General features: G+C 48.2%; 1 protein-coding gene across 1 annotated transcript in view; it reads right to left on the bottom strand.

Annotated features, from left to right (window-relative positions):
* sez6b (seizure related 6 homolog b) overlaps positions 1-15255 on the bottom strand; it is a 223304-nt gene that overhangs the window by 187215 nt on the left and 20834 nt on the right. The window contains 1 exon segment of the mRNA XM_078422809.1: positions 11536-11669. Coding sequence (XP_078278935.1) covers positions 11536-11669 — 134 coding nt within the window.

The raw sequence follows: 15255 nt of genomic DNA, 5'->3' as shown, positions 1-15255 counted from the left end.
TTCTCCTCTCCATCTCTGTCACGTCCTCCTGACTGAATCTCGTCTCAATTAAAACCAGTTAATAAGCACAATAACATTTAAAATAAGTCCATTAAAATTCCTGAAATGTTATCCAGCTTATTATTTAGATTTAATTGAGACCGGATTGACATGTTGTAACAGCAGGAAGACAAGATACTGCTGATAATCTAACCTTTGTAAATGAGAAAGTGACTGATTTTCAATCATTCCACAAACCCATGCTAGGAGGTTGCAAATTTGCTTTTCATTTTGCTGCCTTTCATTAGCAAGGATGTCCCGCCCCGGCCGGTCACTCCCTCTTCTCCCCTCTCCCATCGGGCAAGAGGTGCAGAAATGTTAAACGCACACCTCCAGATTCAGGGACAGTTTCTTCCCGGCTGTTATCAGGCAACTGAACCATCCAACCACAACCAGAGAGCGATCCTGAACTACCATCTACCTCATTGAGTTGAGTATAGGAGCAGAGAGGTCCTTCTACAGTTGTACCGGGCCCTGGTGAGACCGCACCTGGAGTACTGTGTGCAGTTTTGGTCTCCAAATTTGAGGAAGGATATTCTTGCTATTGAGGGCGTGCAGCGTAGGTTCACTAGGTTGATTCCCGGAATGGCGGGACTGTCGTATGTTGAAAGGCTGGAGCAATTAGGCTTGTATACACTGGAATTTAGAAGGATGAGGGGGGATCTTATTGAAACATATAAGATAATTAGGGGATTGGACACATTAGAGGCAGGAAACATGTTCCCAATATTGGGGGAGTCCAGAACAAGGGGCCACAGTTTAAGAATAAGGGGTAGGCCATTTAGAACGGAGATGAGGAAGAACTTTTTCAGTCAGAGAGTGGTGAAGGTGTGGAATTCTCTGCCTCAGAAGGCAGTGGAGGCCAGTTCGTTGGATGCTTTCAAGAGAGAGCTGGATAGAGCTCTTAAGGATAGCGGAGTGAGGGGGTATCGGGAGAAGGCAGGAACGGGGTACTGATTGAGAGTGATCAGCCATGATCGCATTGAATGGCGGTGCTGGCTCGAAGGGCTGAATGGCCTACTCCTGCACCTATTGTCTATTGTCTATTGTCTATTGACCCTCGGACTATCCTTGATCGGACTTTGCTGGCTTTACCTTGCACTAAACGCTATTCCCTTGTCATGTATCTGTACACAGTGGACGGCTCGATTGTAATCATGTATTGTTTTTCTGCTGACTGGTTAACACACAAGAGCTTTTCACTGTACCTCGGTACAGGTGACAATAAACGAGATTCGACTAAACACTCCTTTTAGATGGCCGGCACGGTGGCGCAGCGGGTAGAGCTGCTGCCTCACAGCGCCAGAGAGCCGGGTTCGAGCCCGACTACGGGTGCTGTCCGTACGAAGTTTGTACGTTCTCCCCTGACCTGCGTGGGTTTTCTCCGGGTGCTCCGGTTTCCTCCCACACTCCAAAGACGTGCAGGTTTGTAGGCTAATTGGCTTGGCACAAATGTGCAAATGTAACCTTGTTCCCTCGTGCGTACAGGGTTGTGTTAGTATGCGGGGATCGCTGGTCGGTGCGGACACGGTGTGCCAGAGGGCCTGTTTCCGCGATTAATCTCTAAACTAAATGAAATTGTTAGGTAGACACAAAATGCTGGACTAAGTCAGCGGGACAGGCAGCGTCTCTGGAGAGAAGGAATAGGTGATGTTTTGGGTCGAGATCCTTTTTCTCGACCTGAAACGTCACCCATTCCTTCTCTCCAGAGGCGCTGCCTGTCCCGCTGAGTTACTCCCGCATTTTGTGTCGATCTTCGGTTTAAACCGGCATCTGCAGTTCCTTCCCACACACAGGTTATTAAACGCTACAACCTCCAAATAGGCTTTGATCTATGTCGACTTTAGACTTTAGAGATACAGCACGGAAACAGGCCCTTCGGCCCACCGAGTCCACACTGACCCTCCCCCTCCCCTGACATCAGTCACTGAGGCCCTGAAAATCCAGTTTCTCCAAATTGCCATCAAAGATTGGAAAATTCAGGAAACACTGTGAAAATTGGCCCAAAGTGTAAGCAGTTTGTCTGAAGAAGGGTCTCGACCCGAAACATCACCCATTCCTTCTCTCCAGAGATGCTGCCCGACCCACTGAGTTACTCCAGCATTTTGTGTCCACCTTTGATTTAAACCGGCATCTGCAGTTTTCTTTCCTAAACTAAATTGTTACTTCCTCTGGGAATTAAGCCGTCAAACGCAGATATGATTGAAATCATTCACGCGCAGGTTTTTGAGAATCGGCCTTGCTTCGTGATGCAATTGCAGAGTAGACTCGTAAAGACTAACTGCGTGCGTCATTGACACTTCTGCCGAAGTTCTCCAATAAAAGACAATTTATCGAAGGAGCAATTGGTTGTCATTAGGAAGAACGTCATAAATAAGCAATTGACCTTCCCGTACTGACAATGCAGAATGCAATTAGAGTCCTGAGGTGCAAAAAAAAAGCCTCGTGAGAGAGTGGAGATAGTTTAATGGAGCTATGGTAAATCATTGGAGAGGATGTTTGCTTGGCCACTGATGACTGATAACTGCACTGACAAAGGGTGACACATTTTTTTGTCTAGCTATTTTTCGTTGGCAAGTGTGGCCACGGATTGGGATACACTATGTCATTGCGCCGGGTTTAAACTAATTGCTCAGAGTGAAGCCTGCATACATATGGTATACACTGGAATTTACAACGATGAGAGGGGATCTTATCGAAACATTATTAAGGGGTTGGTCACGTTAGAGGCAGGAAACATGTTCCCAATGTTGGGGGAGTCCAGAACCAGGGGCCACAGTTTAAGAATAAGGGGTAGGCCGTTTAGAACGGAGATGAGGAAAAACTTTTTCAGTCAGAGAGTTGTGAATCTGTGGAATTCTCTGCCTCAGAAGGCATTGGAGGCCAAGTCTCTGAATGCATTCAAGGGAGAGCTAGATAGAGCTCTTAAGGATAGCGGAGTCAGGGGGTATGGGGAGAAGGCAGGAACGGGGTACTGATTGAGAATGATCAGCCATGATCACATTGAATGGCGGTGCTGGCTCGAAGGGCCGAATGGCCTCCTCCTGCACCTATTGTCTATTGTCTATTGTCTATATCACTTTTAGAAAATAACGTTGAGGTGTAGACAACAGACAATAGGCAATAGGTGCAGGAGGAGGCCATTCAGCCCTTCGAGTCAGCACCGCCATTCACCGTGATCATGGCTGATCATTCACAATCAGTACCCCATTCCTGCCTTCTCCCCCATACCCCCTGACTCCGCTATCCTTAAGAGCTCTATCTAGCTCTCTCTTGAAAGCATCCAGAGAATCGGCCTCCACTGCCTTCTGAGGCAGAGAATTCCACAGATTCACAACTGCAATGCACAGTGTTAGCTGGGGGTAGCCCAGTAATTATGGTTTCGGGCAAGTGTGAGAGAGAGAGAGAGAGAGAGAGAGAGAGAGAGAGAGAGAGAGAGAGAGAGAGAGAGAGAGAGAGAGAGAGAGAGAGAGAGAGATCATGAGTGATCATGAGTTCAAATTCCACCTTGGCAACTTGCGAAATTGAATGCAATAAATCTGCTGATTGGTGAGCTGAAGGAAGATAAAATGACCGTGAAAAGTGCTGGGTGATAAAAATACATCTGATTCGCCAATGCCCTTGTGAGATTGGACTGAGCATTGGTACCCAGCCTGAAATTCAATCTATAATCGGCTAAATCATAATCACAAACCTCACTACAGCAAATAATGTAAAAAATAAGTCGTTCCGTCACGGTGGCGCAGCGGTAGAGTTGCTGCCTCACAGCGCCGGTGACCCAGGTTCCATCCTGACTACGGGTGCTGTCTGTACGGAGTTTGTACGTTCTCCCCGTGACCTGCGTGGGTTTTCTCCGGGCGCTCCGGTTTCCTCCCACACTCCAAAGACGCACAGGTTTGTAGGTCAATTGGCTTTGGTGAAAAGAATTGTAAATCGTCCCGAGTGTGTGTAGGATAGTGTTAGTGTGCGGGGATCGCTGGTCGACACGGACTCGGTGGGCCGAAGGGCCTGTTTCCGCGCTGTATCTCTGAACTAAACGAAACGAAGTCAAACTCAAGTACAATAGGTAGAACAGAGCTGGAGTAACTCAATGGGACGGGCAGCATCTCTGGAGAGAAGGAATGGGTGACGTTTCGGGTCGAGGCCCTTCTTCAGGTGTCTTGACCTGAAAAGTCACCCATTCCTTTTCTCCAGAGATGCTGCCCGTCCCGCTGAGTTACTCCAGCATTTTGTGTCTATCTTCGGTTTAAACCAGCATCTGCAGTTCCTTCCTGCACAATCCATGTACCTGTCTAAATGTTTCTTAAACGTTGAGATAGTCCCAGCCTCAACTACCTCCTCCGGCAGCTCGTTCCACCCACCCACCCACCCACCACCCTCTGTGTATAAAAAGTCACCCCTCAGATTCCTGTCAAATCTTTTCCCCTTCACTTTGAAAATTGTGGAATTGTTAAACGGCGTCGGTTGAAGGTGAAAGGAGTTGGAGAGAGATTATTATTTAAACAGAGAGTGTTCGGTGCCTGGAATATACTGGCACAGCAGGTGGTAGAAGGATATATGATAACTACGTTTAACAGGCAGTGAGACAAATAAATGATGGAGGGATGTGGAGAATGGGATCAGTTTCAATGGGATTAGTTGGTCAGCACGCAACAAAGGCTGCTCACTGTACCTCGGTACACGTGGCAATAAACCAAACTAAACTAAACTACGTTTCAGTAGGCTTGATGGTCAGCATATCCAAAGATGGGCTGAAGGGCCTGCTCCTGTGCTCATAAGGGCATAAGGAACAGGAGTGGAATTAGGCCATTCGGCCCATCGAGTCTACTCCGCTATTGTATACACTGGAATTTAGAAGGATGAGAGGGGATCTTATCGAAACGTATAAGATTATTAAGGGATTGGACACGTTAGAGGCAGGAAACATGTTCCCAATGTTGGGGGAGTCCAGAACCAGGGGCCACAGTTTAAGAATAAGGGGTAAGCCATTTAGAACGGAGATGAGGAAAAACTTTTTCAGTCAGAGAGTTGTGAATCTGTGGAATTCTCTGCCTCAGAGGGCAGTGGAGGCCAATTCTCTGAATGCATTCAAGAGAGAACTAGATAGAGCTCTTAAGGATAGCGGAGTCAGGGGGTATGGAGAGAAGGCAGGAACGGGGTACTGATTGAGAATGATCAGCCATGATCACATTGAATGGCGGTGCTGGCTCGAAGGGCCGAATGGCCTCCTCCTGCACCTATTGTCTATTGTCTATTGTCTATTGTCTATTGTCTATTGTCTATTGCCATTCAATCGTGGCTGATCTATCTCTCCCTCTCAACCCCATTCTCCTGCCTTCTCCCCATAACCCCTGACACCCGGACTGATCAAGAATCTATCTCTCTCTGCCTTAAAGATATCCACTGACTTGGCCACCACAGCCTTCTGTGGTAATGAATCCCACAGATTCACCACCCTCTGACTAAAGAAATGCCTCCTCATCTCCTTCCTAACCTCACTTCGTGCTGTAATGTTGTAGTGTCTATACACGACAAGGTTGTTGGCTGCAACCTTCCCCCCATCGACGAACTGTACACTGCAAAGGCCAGGAAGCGAGCGGGCAAGATCATCTCTGACCCCTCTCACCCTGGCCACAAACTCTTTGAAGCACTTCCCTCTGGAAGGCGACTCCGGACTGTCAAAGCAGCCACAGCCAGACATAAAAACAGCTTTTTTTCTCACGTGTAGTAGCTCGACTCAACAACCAAACGTCTGAAGCCTCCTTTTACTGTGGTATTTTATTTCATTCTTCACATGTCATGTTTTATTCTTAATGTTTTAATGTTTAATGCTTTATTCTTGACTGTTTACTGTATGTTCATGTTGTTACTTGCGAGCGGAGCACCAAGGCACATTCCTTGTATGTGTACATACTTGGCCAATAAACATAAGAAAATAACTGCAGATGCTGGTACAAATCGAAGGTATTTATTCACAAAATGCTGGAGTAACTCAGCAGGTCAGGCAGCATCTGTGGAGATTCCTTCTCTCCCGAGATTCTGCCTGACCTGCTGAGTTACTCCAGCATTTTGTGAATAAATGGCCAATAAACTTATTCAGTTCAATTCAATCCTATGGGAGGTGCATCGTTTTTAATATCAAAAAAATGTATTCAATCATTTAAAGACGATGTTTATAATGCAATAAAACCAAACAGAACCAATACAATACGAACAAATATACCAAATGAAACTATTATACAGCTATATTAAAATCCCTATCCAGGATGCATTCCAACCCTTCGCGGTGCCCAGCGGTCCCGGAAATCCGCCCGTAGACAGCGCGCGGTCCCTCTCCAACATCACCCGGGCACGGACGTAACCCCAGGAAGGGGGCAGGCAACCGGCTCGGGCAGAGCCCTCTTCCGCCTGGAGCCATGACTCGTGGACGGCCATCTTGGCCATCGGGCCCAGGAGCAACCCAACCAGGACATCTTCAGCCCCCCACCCCACCCTCTCCCCTACGCGCAGGGTGTCCAAAGACGAGGGTGCATCTCGGTGGGGATGAGCAGCCCAGCGAGGTCAGGTTGGACGTACAAGGACCACTTCAAGTAACAACTCATTGTTAATCCCAGTGCCCAATGCTACAAAAAAGGAATCACGCTGTGTCACTGGAAGGCTGTCAAATTATCTTTTCTAATTGCAACTGTTGTTTCCATTAATTAAATTGTAAAGCCTTCAACTTGGTATTGCTAACTGAATAAGGTCCCAGGAAGATGAAGAGGGAAGTTAAATAATTTAATTCTCACTGGCTTGGCAAATTAAGTTGTCCTTGGAAAATGAAGCTACTAACATGATCCCTGCATACAAAATGAGACCGTTTGTATTCAAGGGAGAGTTAAACAACAGACAATAGACAATAGACAATAGACAATAGACAATAGGTGCAGGAGGAGGCCATTCGGCCCTTTGAGCCAGCACCGCCATTCAATGTGATCATGGCTGATCATCCACAATCAGTACCCCGTTTCTGCCTTCTCCCCATACCCCCTAGCTCTCTCTTGAAAGCATCCAGGGAATTGGCCTCCACTGCCTTCTGAGGCAGAGAATTCCACATATTCACAACTCTCTGACTGAAAAAGTTTTTCCTCATCACCGTTCTAAATGGCCCAACCCTTATTCTTAAACTGTAGCCCCTGGTTCTGGACTCCCCCAACATCGGGAACATGTTTCCTGCCTCTAACGTGTCCAACCCCTTAATAATCTTATATGTTTCAATAAGAACCCCCCTCATCCTTCTAAATTCCAGTGTATACAAGCCTAGTCGCTCCAGTCTTTCAACATACGACAGTCCCGCCATTCCAGGAATTAACCTGGTGAACCTACGCTGCACGCCCTCAATAGCAAGAATGTCCTTCCTCAAATTTGGAGACCAAAACTGCACACAAGATTTAACTCTTACGGCTAACGGAATCAAGGGATATGGGGACAAAGCAGGAACGGGGTACTGATACTGGATGATCAGCCATGATCACAGTGAATGGCGGTGCTGCATCGAAGGGCTGAATGGCCTGCACCTGCACCTATTGTCTATGTTTCTACGTTTCTATTGCCAACCCCACTCTGCTCAACGTGAAACAGCGCTTGCAGATTTTATTTTCATAAGTGATAGGAGCAGAATGGGGCCGTTCGGCCCATCAAGTCTTCGCCAGCATTCAATCGTGGCTGAAACTCCGTACAGGCATCAGCCTTGGCCAGGATGGAACCCGGGTCTCTGGCGCTGTGAGGCAGTGAGTCTACCGCTGTGCCACCGTGCAGCCCCTAGTGAAAGGCTTTTTGTTGCCTGCTATCCAGTCAGCAGAAAGACTATAGACACTCTTGTCCCTTCTAAGGCATCGTTCCAGAATTTAATACAGCATTTTGCAAAGTAAATCCTTCTCGAAATAAACCGGCCACCAATAATCCTGGGGAAGTGCTTCCAGTTTCTAGCACTTGGCATGTCAAAGGTCTGGAGGCTTGTCTGAAGTTGATTATAAATTCAATTTTCACACTAAAGCACAAAATGCGTTGGAAAGATTAATGCATCTTTTTTTTTTCTTCAACAGACCCAGCTTTAAGTACAGAATACCGATTAGAATCAAGATTTTTCTTTGTGAGAAATTGTATCTGACTTGAGACATGTCTCATTCACAAACTGGGATATTCAAAGATTATAAAATGGGCCACAAATTTCACTGAGAGAAGCCTGTAATCTTCCTGCTTTTATCTGTCAGCCAGCGTGAATGTATATTGATTCCCCAGCAACGGTGTACAAATATTGTTGTACAAAACAAATCGAATTTCTATTATAATCTCTCGTTTCCCTTATCCCGAACCGGTCTGAAGAAAGGACTCGACCCGAAACGTCACCCATTCCTTCTCCCCAGAGATGCTGCCTGTCCCGCTGAGTTACTCCAGCTTTTATGTCTATCTTCGGTGCAGCTGCAGTTCCTTCCCACACAAAGTTCTATTCTCGTCGGAACTACCATCCCAGTGATAGATCTTTGATGACATCCGTGTTTTCCAAGCTTACGACGCAGAGGTTCATTACCTAAATCAGACCTTGCAGTTACTGCTCCACGATGTTTTAGACAATAGACAATGGACAATAGACAATAGACAATAGGTGCAGGAGGAGGCCATTCGGCCCTTCGAGCCAGCACCGCCATTCAATGTGGTCATGGCTGATCATTCTCAATCAGTACCCCATTCCTGCCTTCTCCCCATACCCCCTGACTCCGCTATCCTTAAAAGCTCTATCTAGCTCTCTCTTGAATGCATTCAGAGAATTGGCCTCCACTGCCTTCTGAGGCAGAGAATTCCACAGATCACGGTTTTAATCTTTCAATTCCTGAGGTGCCTCATTCAGACTATTCTTCCAATAAAATCCAAATTAGCCGGTGCCTCCTCGATCATCTTTACATGACTTTATCGTTTCATTACGGCTCTGACTTTAAATCCTTATCTTTTAGGAAGTGAATGTGAAATAGCACATGGGCAGCTGGGACTAAAGAACGCACACTCACAAACCCTGAACCTGCGTCTCGCCTCCATCTCACGCACAGCTTGTACATCAGGCCAAATGTGTTAAATACCTTTCAACAGGTGCCGACTGGAACCAGAATATTCCATCTGCCGTACATTGGGCGGCCGCGGTGGCGCAGCGGTAGAGTTGCTGCCTTACAGCGCTTGCAGCGCCGGAGACCCAGGTTCCATCCCGACTACGGGTGCTGTCTGTACGGAGTTTGTACGTTCTCCCCGTGACCTGTCTGTGTTTTCTCCAGGTGCTTCGGTTTCCTCCCGCACTCCAAAGACTCCAAAGGTTTGTAGGTTAATTGGCTAGTTGTAAGTGTAAATTGTCCCTAGTGTGTGTAGGATAGTACTCGTGTGCGGGGATCGCTGGTCGGTGCGGGCTCGGTGGGCCGAAAGGCCTGTTTCCGCGCTGTACCTCTAAACTAAACTAAACTAAACTAAACATATCTGATAAACTCCTACTCTTCATGTACTTTAGCTAGTCAGTTTAGTTTATTGTCACGTGTACCGAGGTACAGTGAAAAGCTTTTGTTGCGTGCTATACAGTCAGCGGAAAGACAATACATGATTCCAGTGTCTGTAGGAATAGAGATTTAACAGTGTGGAGCAGTTGTGATATGAGTTTGTAGCTAGTCACCTGGTTGGGCGCCATCTTGGAAGCACCTAAGTTGCATCAAAGCATCAAAGCTTTGCATTGTCTTTGGATGGACTTCATCTGCCCATGGGCATTGGTCCCTGATAGAGGGAGAGAAATAGGGTCCCGACCCGAAACGTTGCCAGTCCATGTTCTCCAGAGATGCTGCCTGATCTACTGAAGGTAGACACAAAATGCTGGAGTAACTCAGCGGGTCAGGCAGCATCTCTGGAGAGAAGGAATGGGTGACGTTTCGGGTCGAGACCCTTCTTCAGACTGATGTCAGGGGAGGGGGCAGGTCCTAGTCTGTACGGAGTTTGCACGTTCTCCCCGTGACCTGCGTGGGTTTTCTCCGGGTGCTCCGGTTTCCTCCCAGGTGCAGGTTTGTGGGTTAATTGGCTTTGGTGAAATTGTAAATTGTCCCTAGTGTTTGTGTACGGGTGATTGCTGGCTGGCACGGACTCGGTGGGCTGAATGGCCTGTTTACACGTGGTATCAATAAAGTCTAAAGAATGTAATGTTCAAAAAGTGTAATGTTCATAAGTTCATAAGTGATAGGAGCAGAATTAGGCCATTCGGCCCATTAAGTCTACTCCACCATTCAATCATGGCTGATCTATCTCTCCCTCCTAACCCCATTCTCCTGCCTTCTCCCCATAACCTATCAGGGTGGCACGGTGGCGCAGCGGTAGAGTTGCTGCCTTACAGCGTTTACAGCGCTGGAGACCTGGGTTCGATCCCGACTACGGGCGCTGTCTGTACTGAGTTTGTATGTTCTCCCCCTGACCTGTGTGGGTTTTCTCCGAGATCTTCGTTTTCCTCCCACACGTGCAAGTATGTAGGTTAATTGGCTTGGTATAAATGCAAGCTTGTCCCAAGTGTGTGTTAATGTGCAGGGATTAGTGGGCAGTGCGGACTCGGTGGGCCGAAGGGCCTGTGAATGTACTGTATCTCTGAGCTAAACTAAACTAAACCCCTGACACCTCTCTGTTTGTGTTATCGTCTACTCTTGGAGTTGTGTTTTGAGAACAGAGGCAAAATCTCCTGGTTTGAAATAGAAATAGAAATAGAAAATAGGTGCAGGAGGAGGCCATTTGGCCCTTCGAGCCAGCACCGCCATTCACTGTGATCATGGCTGATCACCCACAATCAGTAACCTGTGCCTGCCTTCTCCCCATATCCCTTGATTACACTAGCCCCTAGAGCTCTATCTAACTCTCTTTTAAATCCATCCAGTGAATTGGCCTCCACTGCCCTCTGTGGCTGAGAATTCCACAGATTCACAACCCTCTGGGTGAAAACGATTTTTCTCACCTCAGTTTTAAATGGCCTCCCCTTTATTAGACAATAGGTGCAGGAGGAGGCTATTCGGCCCTTCGAGCCAGCACCGCCATTCAATGTGATCATGGCTGATCATTCTCAATCAGTACCCCGTTCCTGCCTTCTCCCCATACCCCCCTGACTCCGCTATCCTTAAGAGCTCTATCCAGCTCTCTCTTGAATGCATTCAGAGAATTGGCCTCCACTGCCTTCTGAGGCAGAGAATTCCACAGATTCACAACTCTCTGACTGAAAAAGTTTTTCCTCATCTCAGTTCTATTCTCAGACTGTGTGTGTGTGGCCCCTGGTTCTGGACTCCCCCAACGTTGGGAACGTTTGTGTTATCCATCTACTCTCGCAGTTGTGTTTTGAGAACAGAGGCAACAGCTCACGGGATCGAGAGCACGCGAAGGCTTTCATGATTTTTGCTTTCCCCTATCGAGGCAGGGAGACGAAGATCTTCCACCAAGACAAGGTTATGTGGTACTCACCTGTAGTTCCACCCCATATCCCGTGTAGACCGCGATGGTGTACACACAATCCAGGCTGCTGTCGTACAGATGACCTGGGTGTTCCGGAGATTCAACAAACCCCTCAGTGTCGGTGAAATTTAAACTGCACGGCACTGGAAGAGAGAACAGACAATGCGATGAGCAGCTCCAAAACAATGGCATCCCTCCCTTGACTTCATTCACTTTCATTCTTTATTCTGCACCACTCTGACTTTGCGGTGCGGACCATTAAAGATTCCCCGGTCCCCGCGGACTGCACTGAAACTGCTGAAGAGCAAATCCAGCTGTGATCAATCCGTTTCCCGCATCAGCTGCCTGCAACAGCTGGCTTATTCCTTAAACACGGAGCCATTCCACTCCTGACAACACCTTTGCTCAGAGGTAGGCACACAGTGCTGGAGTGACTCAGCAGGTCAGGCAGCGCCTCTGGGGAGAAGGAGTGGGTGACGTTTTGGGTGAGGGAGAAAAACAAAGATCTACCTTCGATTTTAACCAGCATCTGCAGTTTTTTTCCCATAAGAAATAGAAAGCTCTGAGCAAAATGAAGAGAACCAACTTGCCCACACCGACCAACATGTCCCATCTACACTAGTCCCACACCGACCAACATGTCCCAACTACACTAGTCCCACACTGACCAACATGACCCATCCACACTAGTCCCACACCGTCCAACATGTCCCATCTACACTAGTCCCACACCGACCAACATGTCCCATCTACACTAGTCCCACACCGACCAACATGTCCCATCTACACTAGTCCCACACCGACCAACATGTCCCATCTACACTAGTCCCACACCGACCAACATGACCCATCTACACTAGTCCCACACCGACCAACATGTCCCATCTACACTAGTCCCACACTGACCAACATGACCCATCTACACTAGTCCCACACCGACCAACATGTCCCATCTACACTAGTCCCACACCGACCAACATGTCCCATCTACACTAGTCCCACACCGACCAACATGTCCCATCTACACTAGTCCCACACCGACCAACATGTCCCATCTACACTAGTCCCACACCGACCAACATGTCCCATCTACACTAGTCCCACACCGACCAACATGTCCCATCTACACTAGTCCCACCAGCCTGCGTTTAGTCCATATCCCTCTAAACCTGTTCTTCCCGTCTAAATGCTTCTTAAATGTTGCAAAGGTCCCTGCCTCAACTACCTCCACCAGCAGCTCGTTCCAAACACCCACAACCCTTTGTTTGAAAAAGTTACCCCTCAGATTCCTATTAGATCTTTCTCCACTCTCGTTGAACCTACATCCTCTGGTCCTCAATTCCCCTACTCTGGGCAAGAGACTCTGTGCATCTCTGTGTTTAGAGATACAGCATGGAAACAGGCCCTTCGGCCCACCGAGTCAACGCCGACCAGCGATCCCCGCACACTAACACTATCCTACATACACTGGGGACAATTTACATTAATACCAAGCCCATTAACCTACAAACCTGCACGTCTTTGGAGTGTGGGAGGAAACTGAAGATCTTGGAGAAAACCCACGCAGGTCACGGGGAGAATGTACAAACTCCGTACAGACGGCGCCTGTAGTCGGGATGGAACCCGGGTCTCTGGCGCAGCAACTCTACCGCCGCGCCACCGTGCCAGGGTGACCAAAAGGGAACACAATTCTCTAAATGTGGCTCACCAACGTCTTATACAACAGCAACATGACCTCCCAACTTCTATACTGAGTAGGGGTGCCAACTATCTGACTCCCAAATAAGGGACAAGGTGACGTCACCGCCCCGCGTCCCACGTGACTTCACCCAGCCAGCGGCCACGTGCTCCTGCTCCACCAATGGCGGCCGCCCGGGCCGGGAGGCGGGTTGCAATGCAACCTCTGTTAGGCCCGCACCTGGGACTCCGGACCTACACTGCCCGAACTTATTGTGTCGGGGCCTACAGCATCCGGGCCTACAGCGTCCGGGCCTACAGCGTAAGGGCCTACACTGTCCGAACCTACACTGTCCGGGCCTACAGTGTCGGGGCCTACAGCGTCCGGGCCTACAGTGTCCGAGCCTACAGCGTCCGGGCCTACAGTGTCCGAGCCTACAGTGTCGGGGCCTACAGCGTCCGGGCCTACAGTGTCCGGGCCTACAGCGTCCGGCCCTAAATTGTCGGGGCCTACAGTGTCCGGGCCTACAGTGTCCGGGCCTACAGCGTCCGGGCCTACAGTGTCCGGGCCTACAGCGTCCGGGCCTAAATTGTCGGGGCCTACAGTGTCCGGGTCTAATACGGGACAAGGCCAGTCCCGTACGGGACAAACCAATTTAGCCCAAAATACGGGATATCCCGGCTAATTACGGGACAGCTGGCGACCCTAATACTGAGGGACTGCGAAACTCGAAAGTTCTTTCTCTTCAGCACCTTATCTGTTCCCTGTCAGGATTTTAAACGCTGACGGCTGGTGGCTACGGGTTTAGTGGGTTCAGACTCTTCTATCCGTCCTCATTTCACTTGGCCCCAGGAGGATCGCAAAACCTATTATTGAAATTTGTCAAGTACGTTTCTGACTTGAAGCCAATCCCCCTTCTCCAAAACTGAAATGGTTTAGCTGCGTTAGAATGCCGGACACTCCCACTAAAACACATCGCCCACTCTGACATTGCGGGCGGTGGGAGAGGGAGGGGTTCATCAACTGCCCTGCCGCATTTGTCCCTAAATACCACCAAGACCAAGGAGCTGATCATCAACTTCCGTAGGTCACACAACGGGGAATATGCCCCGATCTCTATCAACGGGGACAGTGTGGAGAGAGTGTCCAGCTTCAAGTTTCTGGGCACTCACATTTCGGAGGACCTAACATGGTCCAATAACACTGCTGCGCTGGTCAAGAAGGCACAGCAACGACTGTTCTACCTGAGAACACTGAAGAAGTCTGGGCTACCCCAACAGCTGCTGACGACATTCTACCGCTGCACCATAGAGAGCATCCTAACGCATGGCATCCCTGTGTGGTACCTCAGCTGCACGGAGGCAGAGAGGAAAGCTCTACAGCGGGTGGTCCATAGAGCTCAGAGGACCATCGGAACACAGCTACCAGCCTTGGAGGGCATCTACAACACACGATGCCTCAGAAAAGCCACCAGCATCCACAAAGACTCTTCACACCCCTGCAACAGTCTATTCGAACTTCTACCATCGGGCAGACGATACAAGGCCTTCTACGCCCGCACCTCCAGACTCAGGAACAGCTTCATCCCCAGGGCCATAGCTGCTATGAACCGATCCTGCTGAGCCGGATGGTCACATCGCACAGTGAACCGGCACAGATCTACTTGCACATTATACTGTTTTAAAACTGTTCCAAGTTGTTTCATTGGGTTGTTTAAATTAATACTGATTAGCTAATTGTTTTATTGCATCGTATGGGAGGCGCATTCCCAATCTCGTTGTACCCCTGTACAATGACAATAAAGATATATTGTATTGTATTATATTGTATTGTATTGTATTATATTGTATTGTATTGTATTGTATTGTATTGTATTGTATTGTATTGTATTGTATTGTATTATATTGTATTGTATTATATTGTATTGTATTATATTGTATTGTATTGTATTGTATTGTATTGTATTGTATTGTATTGTATTGTATTGTATTGTATTGTATTGTATTGCATTGTATTTTACGTGCTACCAATGGTTTCGTAGCACAATGACA

The sequence above is a fragment of the Rhinoraja longicauda genome, chromosome 26, assembly GCF_053455715.1.
Source record: "Rhinoraja longicauda isolate Sanriku21f chromosome 26, sRhiLon1.1, whole genome shotgun sequence".
Classification (NCBI taxonomy): domain Eukaryota; kingdom Metazoa; phylum Chordata; class Chondrichthyes; order Rajiformes; family Arhynchobatidae; genus Rhinoraja; species Rhinoraja longicauda.
The sequence above is the reverse complement of the archived record's forward strand: the minus strand, read 5'-3'. Positions and strand labels throughout refer to the sequence as shown.